Source organism: Eurytemora carolleeae, unplaced genomic scaffold (genome assembly GCF_000591075.1).
Source record: "Eurytemora carolleeae unplaced genomic scaffold, Eaff_2.0 scaffold281, whole genome shotgun sequence".
Lineage (NCBI taxonomy): Eukaryota > Metazoa > Arthropoda > Copepoda > Calanoida > Temoridae > Eurytemora > Eurytemora carolleeae.
Genome location: NW_019396255.1, coordinates 63,580 through 85,792, shown reverse-complemented (window position 1 = coordinate 85,792; position 22,213 = coordinate 63,580). Strand labels below are relative to the sequence as shown.

The 22,213-nt window shown below is 31.2% G+C and overlaps 2 protein-coding genes across 3 annotated transcripts in view; one reads left to right on the top strand and one right to left on the bottom strand.

The window, feature by feature from the left end:
- The window catches only part of LOC111699474 (small G protein signaling modulator 3 homolog), a 42,951-nt gene extending 37,135 nt beyond the window's left edge, over positions 1 to 5,816 (top strand). The window contains exons 26-28 of the mRNA XM_023470168.1: positions 3,358 to 3,445; positions 3,967 to 4,048; positions 4,510 to 5,816. Of these exons, the coding sequence (XP_023325936.1) occupies positions 3,358 to 3,445; positions 3,967 to 4,048; positions 4,510 to 4,588 (249 nt within the window). The 3' untranslated portion in view covers positions 4,589 to 5,816. The remainder of the gene's footprint in view (positions 1 to 3,357; positions 3,446 to 3,966; positions 4,049 to 4,509) is intronic.
- A 1,578-nt stretch (positions 5,817 to 7,394) lies between these two features.
- The window catches only part of LOC111699463 (uncharacterized), an 18,206-nt gene continuing 3,387 nt past the window's right edge, over positions 7,395 to 22,213 (bottom strand). For both annotated transcript variants that reach the window (XM_023470150.1, XM_023470151.1), the window contains exons 2-6: positions 17,195 to 17,711; positions 16,259 to 16,656; positions 15,554 to 15,860; positions 12,196 to 12,326; positions 7,395 to 10,241 (exon numbers count right to left, since the gene is read on the bottom strand). In XM_023470150.1, the coding sequence (XP_023325918.1) occupies positions 9,915 to 10,241; positions 12,196 to 12,326; positions 15,554 to 15,860; positions 16,259 to 16,648 (1,155 nt within the window). In that variant the 5' untranslated portion in view covers positions 16,649 to 16,656; positions 17,195 to 17,711 and the 3' untranslated portion in view covers positions 7,395 to 9,914. The remainder of the gene's footprint in view (positions 10,242 to 12,195; positions 12,327 to 15,553; positions 15,861 to 16,258; positions 16,657 to 17,194; positions 17,712 to 22,213) is intronic.

Sequence of the window (22,213 nt, the reverse complement as noted above, 5' to 3'; positions counted from 1 at the left end):
ATATCGTCTTTGTTATTAATTAGCATTGTAATACCTAATTTCAACAGCCATAATATTATTATGTTTATTATATGAAAAAGGTAAAATACTGTAAATATGTGTTCATTATGTCTCCCCAAGATGAACAGTGAAGACGGACAAGTTTACTCTGTCTGTATACTGCAATACTGCAATTTTCTTGTTTTACCATGAAGTACAACCGTATGCAGTCAAAACATAAACAAACAAAATGTGAACATAGCAGACGAAACTCTTACAGATTACAGCTTTCTAAGTAAATCACTAAATCAAAGAATTATTGGAAAAGACGATATCGAATTCGTCACTGAATTCCCATGTTTATTGGGACACCCTGTATTATAGAAATCCAACGTATAGAAATCGCTAGGTATAGCAAAAAGGCGTATTTTCCGGGAGAATTTTTTTTATATTTTGAGAATTTGAACGTGTTTGAAAAAGATTGTATCTTATCATTATCATTATCATAATTTCTTTTTTTAACATACCCTGGACTCTATACAACTAACTAGATCAATGTGATTTGTACTGCTCTCTATTGTGTTTAAGGTCCCCTAGATTCTATCATGCACTGACAACATAAATCAATGATCATATGGTTACATAAAATTAAGTGTTTCTATTAAAAAAAACTATTTTATGAAATTGATGTGTACAGTGTTATTTTACAAACAAAAAATTTCTCAAAAATATAAAAAAATGTTCTCCCGGATTAAGGGATTTCTATACATTGGATTTCTATAATGTTTGACGCCAGTTATAACCGGGTGGTTAAAAGAGGATATATAAATTCATTCAAATTACAATAACACATATAGTTTTATTCAAATTTGCTCACCTTATCTAATAGCAGGTCGATTAAGTACTTCATCACCCTGTTGTAGGGTGATATGTAACTTCATCACCCTGTTGTAGGGTGATATGTAACTTTATCACCCTACAGCAGGAAATATTGGATGTGAAATAAAAAATTTTGTAGCCAGGAAGATAAAGTTACTTTTTCGCCCAGTTGTAGGGCGATAAAATCAATTTGTCGTCATACAACGCGGGAAATATCGGGTTGGATAAGTTTCCTCAAATTTGAATAATAAATTCTACAAATGTATTCTACAAGTAAAAGAAAAAGTTCTAAAATAATAATAAAATAAAGATTTGCTCAAACTTTGATGTTTCATCTACTATAATATTAAATTAAGCGAGTTTTACTATTAAGTTTTATTAAATCAAAGTTAAATAAATTAGAGTTTTGTTTAGTTTATAAAAGGAAGTTATTACAAACATAAAATAAGTTACGCAAATACATGAAACTATTGTTTTATCATTCTTACTCACTCCATGGTGAATTTTATTTTAAACATGCTATAAAGTAATCATCGTACTATAAAGTTAAATTAGCTGTACATTATAACATGTATGCTATAAAGTTTTGATTGGTTCCCAGATTTTCTCCAAAAAATTTAGAATATTTCCAAAATATATTATTTTCAATATTGTTAAATAAAACTAAAGTTTTAATCAAGTTTATATGTTATTTCTTCTTTCTTAAAAATTTTACTTTATCTAGAAATAATCATTGCAATAAGACAACTCCACTATCTTGGGATGACGTTTGTGTACAATTTATTTTCTCTTTATCTCGAACCACCTTGATAAAGAGAAAATTTCTGTCTAAAAACTTTATAAGTCTTTGAACCAAAATAATGAGGTTATAAAGGGTTTTTTTGTTTCAGCATTAAAAATTGATACTCAACCTTACATAATTTTTTATGTAAAACTTTAAAATAACAAAACAATTCAGAAGAAAGTAGAGTTCCTCTGAAAATTTTATATTTGATACAAATTTGGAAAGTTCAACATATTTTAATTTTCATTAGATGTAATATTCTATTTTACTTAATCATTCATTTTTGTATTTATTCAATAACTATAATTTACGTATATTAAGTTCCTCTGAAAATTTTATATTTGATACAAATTTGGAAAGTTCAACATATTTGAATTTTCATTAGTTGAAATATTTTATTTTACTTAATCCTTCATTTTTTGGATTTATTCAATAACTATAATTTACGTAATTTTATACATTTACATTTTATACATTTACATTTCATAGCCCATTTTTTCAAAGATTATTGTCGTGATTGCTCGAGCTTTATTTATTTAAGAAACCTGAATTAAGCTTATTTTTTCCTTTTTTTTTTAAATATTTAGAGGATTTATGATATTAAATACATAAACGAAGAACTTGGTATAACAAATCATAAATAAGAAGAAATCTTGTAGTTAAAATAAGGAACAAAAACAGGTTAGTGAAGCAATTTAGGATTTTAGGAACAAAAACAGGTTAGTGAAGCAATTAAGGATTTTAGGAACAAAAACAGGTTAGTGAAGCAATTTAGGATTTTAGGAACAAGGTCAAAAAAGAAAGAACTTGGAAAATTTGAGGTAAATTAAGAAAAAATAACCAATACATTAACGAAAAAGTTGGGTTGGGTGAGTTAGGAACAAAAAAATAAGGAACATTGAATATTGAGCCAGCTTGCAACACGCAAAAAAAACTTTCATAACTATTTAGTTCATAATTAAAATATTCAAGGTTGCCATCAAGAACTGTCTTAATTCTATCTGTTGCGTCTATGAGGAGAAAATTGTCAAAAACGACTCATACCAAAGAATGTAGCCTCAATACAAATTCAGAAAGTTGCAACATTCCACTCGGATCATAATATAATCAATTTAATTCCAAACAAATCATTCAGATGTTACATCCTATAATCATCGATAATTTTTTGACGCATTCGTATATAGTTCATATTTCATAAAAAAAATGTTATATACAATTTACTTGGAACGCCGATTAGTTGGCTGCCAGGTGTCTCTGCTCTCGATGCTCTGAATGATTCCACGTGGCAGAGACACCTAGCGGAAAAAAATCGTCGTTTTAAGTGCATTGTATATAAAACAAATAACAAATTTTATGAGATATCAACTATATACGAATGCGTCAAAAAATTATCGATGATTATAGGTTGTAATGTCTTAATGATTTGTTTAGAATTATATTGAGTTTTTACGATCTGAGTCGAATATTGCAACTTTCTGAATTTGTATGGACGCTACGTTCTTCGGTAAGTATCGTTTTTGACAAATTTTTCCTTATAGACGCAACAGATAGAAGTAAGATTATAATAGCAATCACCATCGACAATTTTTCGCCGTAAGCCTATACCCTCTTTCATTTTTCGCGAACACTACCTTTAAAAAATATTAACTTACTGTATTTAGATATATTTATTATTCATTATTGATATCAATCTTATCTTCAGTTTTCATGCCTAGGTACTTCATCTCTGGTTTGAGAGTCTCTGCTCCGCGGAGAAATCTATTGAGAAGTTCTATTCTCCTCATGCTATCCTGGCTTCTCCAGGTAGTGAAATATACAGGAAGAAAACATTCAGGTTCAAGTTCTATTCTCTTCATGGTTTCCTGGCTTCTCCAGATAGTAAAATATACAGGAAGAATACATTTAGATTAAGTTCTTTTCTCCTCATGGTTTCCTGGCTTCTCCAGGTAGTGAAATATACAGGAAGAAAACATTCAGGTTCAAGTTCTATTCTCTTCATGGTTTCCTGGCTTCTCCAGGTAGTAAAGTATACAAGAAGAATACATCCAGTTTCAAGTTCAATTCTCATGGTATCCTGGCTTCTCTAGGTAGTAAAATATATAGGAAGAATACATCCAGGTTCAAGTTCAATACTCCATATGGTATCCTGGCTTCTCCAGGTAGTAAAATATACAAATAGAATACATCCAGGTTTAAGTTCTATTATTCTCATGATATTTTGGCTTCTCCTGGTGGAAAAACATATGCATGAATAATTCCTCCAAGTTCTCCATATTCAAAATAATTTATGCTTCTAAGAGCATATTTTTCTGACAATGTTTCAGGTTGGGTTCTGGTAAAATGTGAGTTACGGGTTCTTTCACAGTTTTCTTTCCAGCTCTCGCCTAATTGGGAAATCACTGGCAGGTAAAAAAATTTTTTCCATTACTAGTTTGTCATGCCCAATTTACGAAAATACCCTCTGAAACTCTATCTTAGTAACAGTGCAGAAGATATATATTTTTAAAAATCAGAGTTTTACCATTTTAAGGTAGAAAATAAATTATCTTATTAATCTTGATGAGAGAAAGATATTTAGAGTAACGTTGTGAATGAGTTACGTGAAATGTATAGTCCTTTGAAAGATATTTGAATATTAGTATTTATAAAAGTCCGGAATTCAAAGAGCAAACCAATCAATAACAGGGTTTCTAAAAATTTCGTAAAAATTGCAAGAAAATTCTTTATAAAATTCTGAGAAAAAAAATCTGAAGGCTCGAAGAAAAATTTTCATTAGTGTAATAACATTTAATAAAACACTCATTTAGAAGCCCATAGCTTCAGTGATCAAACTACAAAATCATTATTGAAAGATTATTATTTTTCAGCACCGAGGATTCAATTCCACTGAGGGAAGGAGTTCGAGATATGTTGGTTAAACATCATCTATTCTCCTGGGATATATAAACATATGTTCGTGATATGCTGGTTAAACATCATCTATTCTCCTGGGATATATAACCATATGTCCCAAATATGCTGGTTAAACATCATCTATTCTCCTGGGATATATAAACATATGTTTGAGATATGCTGGTTAAACATCATCTATTCTCCTGGGATATATAAATATATGTCCGAGATATGCTGGTCAAACATCATCTATTCTCCTGGGATATATAAACATATGTTCGAGATATGCTGGTTAAACATCATCTATACTCCTAGGATATATGAACATATGTTCGAGATATGTTGGTTAAGCATAATCTATTCTCCTGGGATTTGTAAACATATGTTCGAAATATGTTGGTCAAAAATCATCTTTTCTCCTAGGATATATAAACATATGTTCGAGATATGCTGGTTAAACATCATCTATACTCCCGGGATATATAAACATATGTTCAAGATATGCTGGTTAAGCATCATCTATTCCCCTGGGATTTATAAACATATGTTCGAAATATGTTGGTCAAAAATCATCTTTTCTCCTAGGATATATAAACATAATTTTGAGATATGTTGCTCAAGCATCATCTTTACTCCTAGGATATATAAACATATGTTCGAGATATGCTGATTAAACATCATCTATACTCCTGGGATATATAAACATAATTTTGAGATATGTTGGTCAAGCATCATCTATACTCCTAGGATATATAAACATATGTTCGAGATATGCTGGTTAAACATCATCTATTCTCCTGGGATATATAAGCATATTTTTGAGATATGTTGGTCAAACATAATCTATACTCCTGGGATATATAAACATATGTCCGAGATATGTTGGTTAAACATCATCTATACTCCCGGAATATATAAGCATATTTTTGAGATATGTTGGTCAAACATAATCTATACTCCTGGGATATATAAACATATGTCCGAGATATGTTGGTTAAACATCATCTATACTCCCGGAATATATAAGCATATTTTTGAGATATGTTGGTCAAACATAATCTATACTCCTGGGATATATAAACATATGTCCGAGATATGTTGGTTAAACATCATCTATACTCCTAGGATATATGAACATATGTTTATTTGACCTATATTTTAGACATTTTTTAGCTCAAAATTTGTAAAAATATTGTTTTCTTCAAGTTTTGTTTAATCGAAATCGTTCGGGGTGTAGCTTCTGTATAAGTAAATCTTTAACAAAATATATTTGTACATTATTTTTGAGGCCCCTTAAAATAAAAATAAATCTAAAAAACAAACTATACTCTTTACTATTTGAGAATACAAATTAGACTGTTACGTTTGATCATGTAAAATTGTTGTCAAAATAACATAAATGACAATGACACATAATTCTGTGAAGTTATTGATATATCTCTATGTTAAATGAAATTACTAATTTTTAAATAAAACTGAACAAAATTCGTCTTTCATTCTTTAATCTCTGAAAAAAAGTAAATGAAAAAAAGACAGTTATAATAAATGTATTTACATAGATTCTGTATTCATATTTTCGTTTGATCACATTTACATTGAAGATACAGTGGAGGTAGTAATATAATTAATTTATAATTGGGTTGGACTGGATATTAATGTTGGACATGTTCATGTTATAACATACAGGGTTTATCAAGAACTGCGAGACTTGTTAATATTTCGTAATTCAATGGATAAAAAGACAAAGATGACCCATCATATGTACGTACATTGTAAAATATACTGCCCGCAAAGCTGACCGGCCCAACATGTAATCCTACAGTACAGTAAAAAACTGCAGGTTCAACTAATATACTCAGCCCGAAACTTAAAATAAGATATCGTCATGAAACCAAGTATCGTAAACCCGTTCCATGAATGGTGTAAGGCAGTTTTGTAGCTAACATAAATGCTTTTTCAGAATTATTATTTTATTTGGGTTCTTTATTTTCTCCATTTCTTTTAATTTCTTAAACCAAAATCTACACAAATGTATAGACCCCTAAAAGGAAACTTGAGAATTTCGTTTAACGATACTCTCTTAAGTTTCGGGCTCTGGGACGATACCACAGAGCCCAAAACTTAAAACAGGGTATCGTTATGAAAACCAGTTTTGGAACCCCGGTTTCACGAATGGGGTTAGGCAGTTTTGTGGATATCAATATTCTTGTGATGAAATATTATTTTATTTCATTTCTTCATATTCTCCATTTTTTGAAATCTCTTAAATCAAAATCTACACAAATGTTAAGACCCCAAAAAGGAAACTCGGGAGTTTCGTTCAACGATACCCTTTTAACTTCCGGGCTCTGTACATTACAGAACTGTTTTATCGTTCAGTACAGTACAATCAACAAATAGCGGCCCCGTGGGAATTTGATATCATGGATTTTTTTTAAAAATCGGATAAAGATAAAAAGGTGATGTTATTCACTTTGATGAATAGCCCAATAAAGACCACTGTACTAGGGTTTGCAGCGAGAAGGAAAATTCATATTTTTTTCGCATTTCGTTCGCTCGCGAAAAATGCGAAAATTTTCTCGAAAATATTATCGCGAATTGCGAAATTTTCGCGAAAAAAAAAATTTGTTTAGCGAAATTTTGCTTCGTTTTCGAATTTTTCGCTTCATTCATTTTCGCAAAAAAAGCGAAATTTAGCGAAAAAGTTTGCAAAATGCGAATGAAAATTTTCGCATTTTTTCGCGAAACGTTTCGTTCACTGCAAACCCTGAAGCAGTAGAATACTTTTAATTTTTAAATGAAGTGAGCAAAGCCAGGAACTTTTGAATGAGATTGGTCTAAGCTACATACCTAAACCCCATTTTTCAGAAAAATTATATTTTGTATTTCACTAAACATAAATCATTAAAAAGTTGTCAGTTTCAAAGTAGAATTGTCTTACAACATTAAATGTTGCAAGATCAGTTTTCTGAACAATGCCAACAACAAAATGATGAAACGTATAGAATTAACAATTTTTTAAAAATACACCCTAAATCGGAAACCTTAGAAATTTAATCGCTGAAAATAAACACTCATAACTGAGCTCAGTCAGGTGGGGTTTATATCTCTCAGAAAAAAAAGTGTATTCAGGCTTTTAAGCCTACTAAGCATCGTTGTAATGTGTAAATTGGGTACAATAACCACAATTGGGGTCGTCGATAAATCATTTTTCTCTACACTACCGTTTTAACCTTGAAAAGTAGACTTAATATTCACAAATGTCCTCGGTCTCGGTCCAAAGATTCTCAAAAAATTATAAATTATAATTTTGTTTTTACGTTTTATTCCACAGTATAGAGTAAATTATAATTTTGTTTTTACGTTTTATACCACAATATAGAGTAAATTGCGCATTTTCAATTAAAAGATTGAGTATTTTAAAAAATAAATGACGAAAAAACAAATTTGTGAATTTTTTGAAAATCTTGGAAAAGGGGCCGACTTGATTTCACTCAATTTTGAAAGCTAAAAAAGCAATTTTAGCATAAAATATTTCAACGACAATTCCTCCCCCCCCCCCTTTATGGAAATTGTACCTGCAATGAATACTTTTTGGTACAAAAAATCGACATTTGGTGGGTGACAGGACAATTAATATCTTTGGAAACCGCATTTTAGAAAAAAAATGTTTCAGCTACGACCACCCCATTTATGGATATAATTCCATCTAGAAGCATTTTTTAACACAATACAACGATGCTAAAAAGCCTAAACACACTTTTGTCAGAAATACCTTGTACACTGTATAACAAAGGGAGTTTATGGTTCTCTAACATTTAACACACGATTTGTTTCACAGAAGAAGAAACAACATAACTACATTGATATGCCTTTTATACCACAGATTTCCAAATATAATATTGATATATTAAATAAGAAAGACAACTGAAGAAATTACTAAAGAAATATGAATTTGAAGTGAGGTGTGTGTACATTTTTGTATGTGTGGTCAGCACTGAATGGCACAGAATTAACGTTATTAATAATGATAATGACAAATGTAAATTTACACAAGAATCAAAATGTTCAAATGAATCCTATTTCTGATTCTTTAAATAAATAATGAGAAAAAATAATATTGATAATGTATATGCACATCTAAATTCTAGTTTTCACTGTAAGATCTAGAATGTAGGTGTTTTGAAGAAAAACCTCGTATGATCACATTCTACTTAAATAATGAATTTAAAGGATAATGCTATAAAAGATCAAATTAAGTAACAAGCCATGACTCACAAGTCAGTCTGTGCTGTTCTGATGTAAACAAAGTTTAGTACAGTACAGTACCGTACAGTGTACAACAGAATCTGTAGAAAACGTACATGAAGGTTTACATACATTTTTAAAATATTGACTTGTGCTCCGAACAAGTAACTGACTAGGTATCGAACAATATAATTACAAAAGTTTTAACGGATATTTCTAACTGCACAGGGGTTTATAGAGAACAGGTTTTCTGAATCACGGGTTTTTAATTAACTTTTTCCTGAATCAATGTGAGAAGAGGCGCCGAGCATCCTAATTACAGAAGATGGGTTTGGCCTGTGTGGTGGTGGTACTGGAGCAAGGTGGAGCAGTGGGTATGTCGGAGAGTGTGTCAGGATTATGAGGTGTTCCATAGGATGGGGCTGAAATAGCAGAAAGTGGGCGGAATTTTGTTCAAACTCTATAAGAAGATTATGGTGTAACTGGACCAGTAATTGAAAATATATTCCTTAGTGAATCCTTTTTGTTACTTTACAGAATGTGCTGTGCACTGTTTACTTCAGTTATTTAAAACTCAAATTCTCTCTGAATGATAAATATGTTTATAAAGTGCTTTTTAGATTCCTTACCAGAACAGTATGATTTCAAATCCTTTATAAATGACAAACAGTTCCAAGAATTAAATATTTTGTCGAGTTCCATTTTTTCATCTGAGAAACTTCTCCTGTGAGCGGTTTATTTTAAGTATTTCCTTAATCCTTGAAGATTTTCTTCCATGTTCTTCTGGGGTATTTTTTTGCTTTGTTGAAATATAGCTGTAGCACGAGCTGTTCTTGAGAAATGAGTAACTTTGTCCCAAAATATGCGCAGTGTAAAAAAACAGTCTTTAGATTCGTTTCGAAGAGCAGTCAAAGAGCAGTTAACCGAATCTTGTTGAAGAGCATCAGTTTGCTGAATCTTGTTGAAGAGCAATTTACTGAATCTTGATGAAGAGCAATTTACTGAACTTGTTGCAGAGCAGTTTACCGAATCTTGTTAAAGAGCAGTTAACCGAATCTTGTTAAAGAGCAGTTAACCAAAGTTAACCAAATCTTGTTAAAGAGCAGTTAACCGAATCTTGTTAAAGAGCAGTTTACCGATTATCAGTCATTTGATTTAATTTCTCCTCCAGTGAAACCATCATCTGTTTCAGATCTGTGTTCTCTTTCTTCAAATGATTGACCTCTCCCTTGAGCGCGTTATTTTCCTCCTCAAGGTAGCGCGCGCGCATTGCGATCTGATTCTCCTTCAACCGGCGCGCTTCCCGTGAGCGCTTGGCGGCCTCGTTGTTTTTACACCGCTTAGCCCAGTACTTATTGTTTTTAAGCTCGTCGGGGACAAACTGTTTTTTTCTCTTTCTAATAATCGGCTGCGGTTTTAATTCTTCCTCAGAGAATCGGCGGGTAGCGGGGTCAAACTCCTATAATAGGCAATTATTATTTTATTTATTTAATAAAAATTCCTAAAGAGGAATTTTACAATTTCCTATCTAAACGGCCATTTTAAGTTTTAAAAAAAGTTTTTAAAAATGTTTAAAATTTTCTTCAAATGTTTAAAATCTACGAAAATATACGGCCATCGTTTTGAAGTTTCACTTAGTTAACCCGAACTAACATTTCGGACGTTCTGTAAAATATGTTTAGAAACTATTCTAAACCCTATTATCAAAAACTAAATTTTATTTCGTAGGTTCATACCATACAGTGAGAATCAGAAAACTGTGGAATAGGAAGACGATGTTAAAGTAGTTGATGTTGTTACAAAGCAAACTCCTACCTTATCAATTCACTTATTCAGAAATCGGTCTAATTACATTGCTAAGTTGCTATACCTCATGTTAATTTGAGACTGTAAGTTTCGTTTTACTGAAAGCATTCTAATCAAATTGTCGTCTAACAAATCGAGTTTAAAAAAAATAATTAGTTTTTAGCTAAAATAATATCTGTTTTCAGGGTTGTGATTCAATCTTTTTAGAAAAAGGTTGTCCCAATAAAAATGGGAATTATTAATGTTATTAAAATATTCTTCTAAGCTTGATAATAAACGAGTAAAATTTATTTCTGATGTGGTCAAACCGTTTTTACATGTTAACAAGAATAATTTGAAAAGATAACTGTACAGAATTTTTTTGTCTTTTTCTGCAGCTGTAAATTGTTTTATGTTATATAATTTAAAAACTTTTTCAGACTGAAACTCAAATTTTTTTTAACGAGTTTAACGTCGTCGTTCAAGTTTCGTATTTTGTGGGGGATTTTATGATAAATACTAAATATAATGTAGATATAGTTTAGGACGAAATATATAATGTAGATAGTTTAGGACGAAATATAATGTAGATAGTTTAGGAAGAAATATAATGTAGATAGTTTAGGACGAAATATAATGTAGATAGTTTAGGACGAAATATAATGTAGATAGTTTAGGACAAAATATAATGTAGATAGTTTAGGACGAAATATAATGTAGATAGTTTGGGACGAAATTCTTTATTTCTCATAAGTTTTTGAAGGTACAAAACAGACAGCAGCCCACCAGGAGTAGGGGGGTAGGGGGTGGCCCGAGGGGTATTTGGGAGGTTAATGTTTTAAGATTTTAACAACGTTATCAGAGCATGTAAAAAAAGAATGATTCCATGTCGAAACTTAATTACAAAGTTTTCAGGACACCCCATGTAAGATACCGTATTTTGTTTACAAATAATGAGAGTACTGCAATTTCTGGAAGGAGTATAAACCTAAAAACAGCCTGTCAAGCCAAGAATGTTTTGTTTGAACATAGATATGTACTACAATAAAAATTCAGTATTCACACATTTTTTTATGAAATATTCTTAAGCAGAGAAATAGATAAATAAAAGAATGAAAAATATTCCCAGATTTTATTCTCTCAAACAAACAATCTATATTTAAAATATTTCAAATATTTCTATTTAGGGTAAAAATAAAAGTAATTGGAATATATTCACAAGATAGAATATTCTTCAGTATTAAATATAACAAAATACAAATATTATATTTTCTTCAAATAAAAGTTATTTTATGTTGCTTTAAGTACCCCTTCAATAGATGCAGGGTTAACATGTACTTCACTAAAAATATACCCGGCCTTAAAACCTTTTTATGAGAAGTTATGAGGAAAATCTTGTAATAAATGCATTTTTTAATTTCCTTTCTTGTTTCTGATAAATAAATCCGTAAAACACATATGTAACGAAACCACAATAGAAATTTATCCAATTTCAGATAGAAAAACAAGGATAATTCCGTGATTTATGCTTTTATTTAAAGGGTACCGTTGTGAATAAGGCGTGCAAATCTTTCTATGGAGGCTTACTTGAAGAAACGTCTACAGTCTGCTTAAAACGGTAACTGTACCTGTCCAGGAATAGTAGCGATACGAAGGTCGTCTTCAGAAAATTTGACACAAACTGTCGAGGTGAATCCATTTTGGAACATTTGAGAATCATCTCCATCAGACTCATCCTGGGACATATCATGCAGACGTTCTAAAATATTCATTATAGATAGAATTCATTTCACAGGATTATTCATTATACAAGGATATTCATTATACAGGGATATTAACTATACAGGGATATTCATTATACAGGGATATGTATTAAACAGGGATATTCATTATACAGGGATATTCATTATGCAGGGATATTCATTTTAAAGGGATAATCATTACACAAGGATATTCATTTTACAGGGATATTCATTATACAAGGAAATTCATTATACAGGGATATTAATTATATAGGGATATTCATTATACAAGTATATTCTTTATACAGGTATACTCATTATATAGGGATTTTCATTATACAGGGATATTAATTATACAGGGAATTCATTATCCAGGGATAAGCATTAAACAGGGATATTCATTATACAGGGATATTCATTATGCAGGGATATTCATTTTACAGGGATAATCATTACACAAGGATATTCATTTTACAGGGATATTCATTATACAAGGAAATTCATTATACAGGGATATTAATTATACAGGGATATTCATTATACAAGTATATTCTTTATACAGGGATACTCATTATATAGGGATTTTCATTATGCAGGGATATTAATTATACAGGGATATTCATTATACAGGTATATGCATTAAACAGGGATATTCATTATACAAGGAAATTCATTATACAAGGATATTTCTTTATAAAAGGATATGTATCATACAAGGATATTCATTACACAAGGGTATTCACTATTCAGGGATATTCATTATACAGGGATACTCATTATACAAGGATATTCATTATACAAGGCTATTCATTATACAAGAATATTCATTATACAAGGATATTTTTTATACAAGGATATTCATTATACATGGATATTCATTATACAAGGATATTAGTTATACTAGGATATTTATTATACAAGGATATTCATTATACAAGGGTATTAACTATTCAGGGATATTCATTACACAAGGATATTCATTAAAAAGAATATTCATTATACAGGGATAATCATAATAGGGATATTCATTTTACAGGGATATACATTATTATTCATTATTATATATCGTTATTAAGGGACATTCATTACAGTAGTATTCTTTATATAGGTATATAATCAATTTACATGGAATATCCAAGGGACAAAATATCAACCAAAAGCAAAACTTTTGCTTCCAAAACATAAATCAAAATTTTTAACTTAAATAAGAGATAAATAAAAACTAAATAAAAAATGGTTCATTAAGTTTCAGCATAAAAATAAGCAACAACAGAGAAAATTTGAACATTTTTCATTTGTTAAAATAAATCAGTAAATCATGAAGCAAATTTTCAGAACCTGGATCCGGTTTTGGATCCATTTTTATTCCAGGGCGGATTCAGGATCCGGATCCGCATCAAAATTAAACTCATACAATTTACACAGTAACACAATACACTCAAAAATATGATAAATGGGTAAAATTTATTCTAACTGCCCTCATCTCATCAACTAAATGAAGGGGAACAAAATTTTAAAGAAAATCATTGCGAAAATGTTTTCTAAAACATATTTATTTCAGTCTATTTATTTCAAGAGAAGTGTTAAAAGAAAATGCATTTATTAGGAAAATGAGATTAATTAGGGATTCTTTTGTAAGTTTAAACAAAAAGTTTTTTCTTAAAAGTACGAGAAAGAAAATGAGATTATGAAAATTTGAAGTAATTTTAATTTTTAAATTTTTTTATAAAATATATCTTTTTTCCTGCACAAATCAATGTACATAGCTTGTTGTTCATAGAGCTCGAAAAGGGTAAAATATATATTACTTTTTTAAAATTACAAACTAGAAATGGGTTGTCCACGAACTCAAAGTGACATACCATTGAAAGGGAGAAATCTAATTTAATCTAATCTAATAATTTATTTTTCCGTTGAAAATATGACAGGTTGTGCATAAAAATTACATTCTTATTAATTTATTAATTAATTAATAAGAAAGAAGTCCCTCTTCCTCATCGTTACTCAGGTAAAGGCATAACGTGTATCGTTGTGAATCGAGAATACAACCCTTCAAATGGAATATCACGTGAAACTAAGTTGATAGTAGCTTAAAATAAAGTTAAGAAAAACACGAAAATTTTGAAAATATTTAGATATACAGTGAATCCCAGATACATTACAAAGCAAGATTTTTTATAATGTCGTATTGCATATTTAGGATCAAATGCCGCGGAAAATTGAGTTTAATTTTAATATATCAATTGCATTCATATTTCAGGGCTATTAAGTTACTTTAAATTAAAATAAAAGAAGTTTCTATAGAATCATCAAAAAACTTATGACGGTCTATGTATTCATGTATATTGGATTCACTGAACTAGGTTTTCTAGAACCAAATTTAATAAATAGTGAGGAGTAGTTGAATTCCGTAGAGTAAGTTGAACTATTATTAAACTTCAAATCGGTTGTGGTTCAACTACTTCTACCTACTTTTTGTTGTGGTATTGTTATAACGGTAGGAAAGGAAACGCTTCTTTAAGATTTACCGATTTTCTTTAGGAGATGTTTAGGAGATGTTTAGGAGATGTTTAGGAGATGTTTAGGAGATGTTTAGGAGATGTTTAGGAGATGTTTAGGAGATTTTAGGAGATGTTTAGGAGATGTTTAGGAGATGTTTAGGAGATGTTTAGGAGATGTTTAGGAGATGTTTAGGAGATGTTTAGGAGATTTTTAGGAGAAGTTTTAAAAAAATCTTCTTTTTTCGCTAATTTTTATGCTAAAACTTGATGAACCATTCAGGGATAAGGAAATTTTTAATAATATCACTTTTTCCTACAGTTCAGATTTAGGTTTCAGGAGAAAAAGATTTCTTTACAGCTTATGGTTTATATTTCGCCCCTTGGATGGAATTTTTTTGCGGATCTGGAAACGAATTCAGGAATCCGGCTTTGCAGTACGATTATTTGTTTACTATAATTCATTTTTTCTTAACATACGCTTTTTCTTCTTGAAAACTTGAACTACAATTGATTTTACATTTTGATTGTAAAAAATAAAAGTCAATGAAGTGCATTTAATAATACTAATGAATAATGTGAGAATCTCGAGTACAATTTAATGTGCAATGTTAGAAGCTTAATTATACAGTTTTTTAACCTTGTATAATATTTAAATATTATACATTTGGACAGAGGAAAAACAATAAACCCTTCCCCACCTTCCCGAATCCCGTTTTACCCACTAATAACAAAAAAAATCTTACTTTCTGAGTCGTCTCGATCCATTTCTCTTTTCATTCTCTCCATTCGATCCATCCGATCCATTCGATCCATCCGTTCCATTCGATCCATTCGATCCATACGCTCACCCCGATCCATTCGGTCCAGACGGTCAAGTCTCTCCGGAGATTGATTGACCGGCCGGACCAGTGGTCTAACACTAGCCTGAGGTATGCCAGAGTCCCGGGCATGTTGATGAGGAACAACTTGCGGCATGCCTTGATGCGGACTGACATGCGGATGTGGACTAGCATGTGGATGTGAGTTGGCATGCTGATGTGGGGATGTTTCCTAAGATAGAAAGAAGATATAACAGGGCTGTTAAGGGTTTGTCTGCAACTATGAACTGTTTATTAAATTGTCTAATTCTGAACGAAATCAGTCATATCTCCTGTATTACATGCACAAAAAGGAAAATCTCATTGAGGAAATGCCAGGACTAGGGCTATTTTGTCATTATATTTTCATAAAAACATTGCTAATTAATCATGTTTAAAAATGAATGCTGAAAACTATCTCTAAGGTCAAAGACGACTTGTAAGTGTCTGCAGTCAAACATCAAATCCCATTTCCAAAATGTTTTAAAAGTTCTGATTAAGATAAAAAATCATTAGTCAAACTCTATGAAGCTGATTGATTGATTGAATGATTTTCTACTCATGGATTGATTAAGATGGATTTTAAATTACCTGATGTTTTTGGTAAAGCTCCGGTGGTTTACCCACGTGGTGCATTATGGGAGGTCTGATTGGTATTTGTTCTTTTAATTCGTCGATATTGGCCGGCCGAATCATACTGTATCTATCGTGCATATCCTGGAGCCTATCCTGTGTATGCCGAGGATCCCGGCCTCCAGCCATCTCACGACCTCCATCCATCCCCTTGCGGTCAGCCTCCCGACCCCCTGTGTGACCTCGAGGTACTTGATTTCGACTAGATAGTCCGCCTGGGCTCTGCTGCATGATCTCGTTGACCTGGAGTTCCTTTAAGAAATCGTCCAGGTTCATCACCTCCCCCGTCACATTGCTTTCCAGGAAGTCGTTGGCGATATTCTCCAAGCTGAGATTGTTCTTCCACATAGATGGAACTAGAACAGTTTATTATACAACATGGTTAAATTATAAATGAGAAGAGTTTTATAAGCTTTGCATTTGAAGACATTAGGCCGGCTGGAATGGTAAAAAGAATCATGATAAATTATAGTTAGTTAAAGATGACTGTAGGTGGTATTTCAAGTAACACTCCATGCAAAGATGACAATGTCCGATTTACAACGGTACCCTTAAAACCTTTGTCTGATAAAATACAAATTATATATCCATGTTTTTGTTTCTTTTGATAATCAATTTTCATTTGCGGATTCTTTGCAAAATTGATTTACTCATTTCTTGCTTATAAGAAGCAATGGAGAGACTATTGGAAAATTTAGAAAAACGACTGTATCTTTCACATTTTTGATCAGATAAAGGTTTAAAGGAAACCGTTGTAAATTTGAGATGGGTCTCCTTAAATGGAATTTGTAATGTTACTTAAAATTAAGGTTACAGTCCTTTTTAAGCTTTTTCAGTTTACAGAATATTCAGTGGCTTTCATCTTCTCTCATATAATAATTATAACAATAATACCTGTGAACGTTTGTCCCCTGGAGCTCCCATCCTCTGCAAGATATTTCTACTTTGATCCATTTTCAACCCTTCATCCATCATGTCAAAGTCCATTCCATATCCAACCTCCATGAGTAATTGACCTCCGACAATCTTTAAATCATGTTTAATCTCTGTACAGACTTCATCACTTATCTCAGGGAAAGGTTTTCGGGAAACTTTTAAGAACTCGTATCTACACACTTCAATTCTTCCTTGAAACCTACTCAGTTCGTCCTCTCTATCTTCTTAATTCGTCCTCACAAGCTACTCGATTCGTCCTCCTGATGGTCCTCAGTCCGAAATCACAGAACTCTTTATACTTTCTTGGCGTATTCCTGAATCCATAGAAATACTAATTTGCTCTTAAAAACCGGATTTTAGTAAAAATTTCTTAATTTTGCGATTGTCGGAAGTTGATTTGGAGTTGGAAATAAAAGTTTGAACTTGAAGAGAGCAAATTTTGAGCAAATAACTCCGTTATCGTCTCACATTTTGCCTGAAAAAAAAAAACAAGATAAAATTATTAAAAGTCTGATAGAGTTAGAATATAGAATATTTAAAAATGGTAGAATATGTATTTTTCCTTAAACCAGGAAATAAATGCAAAAAAAAGTTTAATTTAATACATTAATAGTTAATGTATTTTGATCTACTAAATAAAAAACTCTTTTTTATATTTAGTTATGAGCTTAACTTGTAAATTTTAACAAACTATTTCTTGGTCAAACAAGTTTTAAAGTTAAATAAAACTGATATTAAAAAAACTAACACCATAAATATAATATATAATAAACTAGCTTGGCAACCTGGCTTTCCCTGCAAACTATTTTTTTTCTTCCTTAAAAGTCCACCTATAACTCGACTTCAAATTTGCAAACCAAGCTAAGAACACTTCCCGTGGTTCTACCGAGTTCCCCAATCAAAATGTGAGGCAAATCTGTCAAGAGGTTCCTGAGTTATGATTGGACATGTGAACAAACAAACAAAGAATATTACTTTAGACATAAAGGAATTGAGTCTTTGGAACAAAATCAAATCTTTAAACCTCAATATCTTTAGAACTCGATGTTGTAAACCTTCGATATTTCAAACTCAGATTACTTGATCTAACAGAATTCATAGTTTGAAATATTTAAGGCCTGCAACATTCGGTTCCAAAGATATTGTGATTAGAAAATCAGAGTTTGTTGCAAAGACTCAATTCCTTTCAAACAAAAAAGTGATCAAAAGGTTCTAGGACAATTATCTAGAATAAACAAAGAGCTTAAAAGTTTTGTTTATATTTCCATTCTTAAAATTGCAGCACACTTTTTAAGAAAAAAATATGTATTTTTTATCAGTCGTTTCTTGTATGTTGTTCCGGGAATTATATAACAATTGTTTGTTTATATAATAAACATCACTACTCTAAAAATACTGGAGTATGATTATACTAGTGTACTGTTTAACCTTCAGACTATCAGCTGATTTTCGAATAATCAGCTGCAGCAAATTGTATTAATTAGTTCACACCAATTTTTTAAAGAATTGTATAAGGTTTATAGGCAATATATAAGATGTTTTAATTCTTTAAATTTGAATTTGAATTGTATCTTGTTGGGCTTAGCTCTGTATGTCAGGTGAAGAATAACTAAAAACCTGTTTTTCAAGCAGTCTGTGCCTCGGTCAGGGCTATATTTTATCTGCTTGAATTGACCAGGGATGAATATTTATTTCAAAAATACATTTACATTTTTTCCTTGAGTTTTTTAAACAAAAATTACAAATTTTTAAAATGTTATTTTTTTATTCCCAACCTGTGTGTACTGCAAATTGACCATTAACTTGCTTAAAAAACAGGAGAGGGAATTTTCCCATTTTGAAATATCCTTTCCTCTATTTACGTTTTGTTGCATATTACAGAGACTGGAAAACAAGAAATAATCTTGAAGAAATATTAGAAATATGACACCTCGACCCTTCATACCGTATTATACATTAGTACAAAACAACACTAGGGAAATAATAAGATTTATAACAAAATATTATCGAGTAGTTTTGTAAGGAAATATCGATTTGTTTCAACTCCCTGTACGTTTTCACGGATTTAAATCGGCTCCCCATTAACTATGTCTAACTCATATCGAACTCCACCTACCAAGTTTAACCTAACCTAACCTATTTTCAGATCTAAAACAATTTTAGGTCGGAAAACCCTTCGGTCAGAATATCCCTTTGGTCCGAAAACACAAAGGTTAGTTTCCTCTAGGTCGGATGAGTGGATACCAACAATTGAACAAATGAAACAACTTGCAGAAACATTACAGCGCGTATACAAAAATTTATCCAGAGTGGGATCAACAAATTTTAATTTTCCAAGGGGCTCATCACCCATATCCCCCCCCCTCCCTATATACACCACTGAAGACATATTCGTATTTTATAAGAATACTAATTTCTCAATTTGAACCCAAAATCCAAAACATTTAACAATTTTGGCCCCCCTCCCCTTTCTTTTAAAAATAGTAATCTTATAATATTTTATTTGCTTATTTAAAAAAATAATTTAAGAATTCTTTAATTATCAGATTGTAAGTATTAAGGACTGTTGCAAAAAAATGCACTTATTCGGACGTCTCAACTCTCTGAAACTCTCTAATTAAAAACCACTGACAATAATATGCACATTGCGGACACATTTGAGGGCGAACTAGTCAGGAGACTGTCAAAAACTCTCACACAAGTGTGATATACATACATGCATTCATTGCAGATCTATATAACGCTAGAAATTGATAAAACCTGCTTTGCAGTGCTAGCTGGAGATCTGGAAAATTGTCAAAACCAAGCTAAGAACATTCCCGTGGTTCTGTCGAGTACCCCGGAATCAAAATTTAAGGAAAATCGATCCTGTAATCTGCAATAGTTGCTTTTAAGACTTGTGTTCACATGTCTAGTCGACTATTTTATTACGTAAAAATGTTTTCTTACCATTTTGTCCTTAAAAGGCCAGTAAACGCAAATAGATTATCAAGTACAATAAGTGGCAACAGAGAACCAATTATACACGACGTCACAAGTGTCAAATATAACAAGGAAAACGAAATTTTCTCACATTATTTGACATGTTTTCCAAGATTAAATAAAAAAGTTTAAAACAGAAAATAAAGAACAAATAAAATTGCCCTTATTTTACTGTAAGATTAGCACTTTATTCTAAAATTAGCACTGTTAATAATGATGCTGTCGAACAAAAAAAACTGAGTTGACCCTTGTGATGTAAGAATACAGCTGTACTGAGAGTGTACAAATTCTACGTTGCCATCTATTGTACTAGAAGCTATTTGAGTAAACGCAATTTCACTTGTCTTTCCTTGTATAAAATGCAGTGGCATGCCTAATTCACAACGGACTTCTTTAACCTTCTTCTCTTCAAATTTATGGAAATTTCCCTTTTTTTCAACCTTAAATTGATTGTTTTCGACTGAGGTTTTCCTTATAAGTGACTTGCAGATTTATGATAAAAGAGAAAGGAAGGAAAATATAGAGAAATGATATCTTTTCAAGAAAACAAAACACAATCAATATCTTCCCCGTTGTTAATCCCATGAAGGAAGAGTATAAGAGTATCGTTGTGAATAGAACATATTACATGTTAAATTGAGGCTCACTTATAGGGACAGACAAATATAATGATGAAAAGGAAATAATTAATTCTAATTTCGATTTATTGACAAATTTCTTTTGAGAAATATGTTCCTAAACTACTATAATTAGTTTACTATAAAAATTTTACTATATTTTTCGTCGTCTTTATTTAACAATAACAAAACCGATTCTGAAAACGTACCCACCCACATTCATGATTTGAACGTCGACTATGCACTCAAACTCAGTAACTATACATCGTGGAAACGTTTATGTGTCTCAAATGAATCCTAAAAACAACACGGCATACTCAGTTTAACTACCTTACGTTATAGCCAGTCTGTCCCTTTAAAATTACTTCAACATAGTCCTAGATTATATAGATGCCAATATTTTTGTTGATTCACATTTTAATTTTGTACTCTCTTAACTCTTAACATTATCAGTAAAGACTCAAGAAAGGCACGTAACTCGGTCCAGTTAAGTGTAATATGAATTAACCTATATAATCAACCTCCTCGCTCACATATACATAAATAGATATCTTAGCTATAGCTGGCCAGACGTCTGGACCAAATTGACTGATATTTTTTGAGGAAACACAAGTTATTTTGTACAAAATTCGTTTTTTAATTCCACGGGCAACGCTGGGCGCTGTAGATATGTAGATAGAAAATTTCGTTTTATATAGGATATTCTGTGAGTGTGAGTGCTAAGTAATGCGCAGAAAATATAAAAATATAATAATAATGTTAGTCTTCTATATAGTCTTCACTCATATAATCTTACAAGAGTTGATTATAGAAAATACACAAGGTACCCCAGTATTTTTTATCCTCCAAGTTACTGCCGCGTACACTTATTTTGTAAACAAAGATTTATATGAATGTTTCTTTAATAAAGAAAAATGTATTATTTTCAAATCGTATAAGATGTTGGAAAACCAAAACATTCCAAATAAGTTTTTCTGAACAGGAAAATCCTATTTCAGCTTCAGAGCAGCAGTAGTTTATATCACAGTTTTATTTCATGAATCCCTTCAGGACATTTGTACATAAATGTGCAGTACGTTCCAGGACAATTTAGTAAATCTGTATTTTTGTTTATGCAGGGTGACCCCCCAAAATTATGACTGTAACGACGACCAAAACCTCTTGAAATATGACAGTATCATGGATTAATTTTATCTTCTACCTTAGATTTAGTTTTTTAACGACTTATTTAATGATAACTCTATACACTATAACCTCGTTGACTGGATTATAAACAAAAATAGAGAAACCTTTCAATCTTTAAATATTGACGTCAGAAAACCATTAAAATATCAGAATTGATAAAAATATCCACTTGATTGACCCCCCTCCCCTCCCC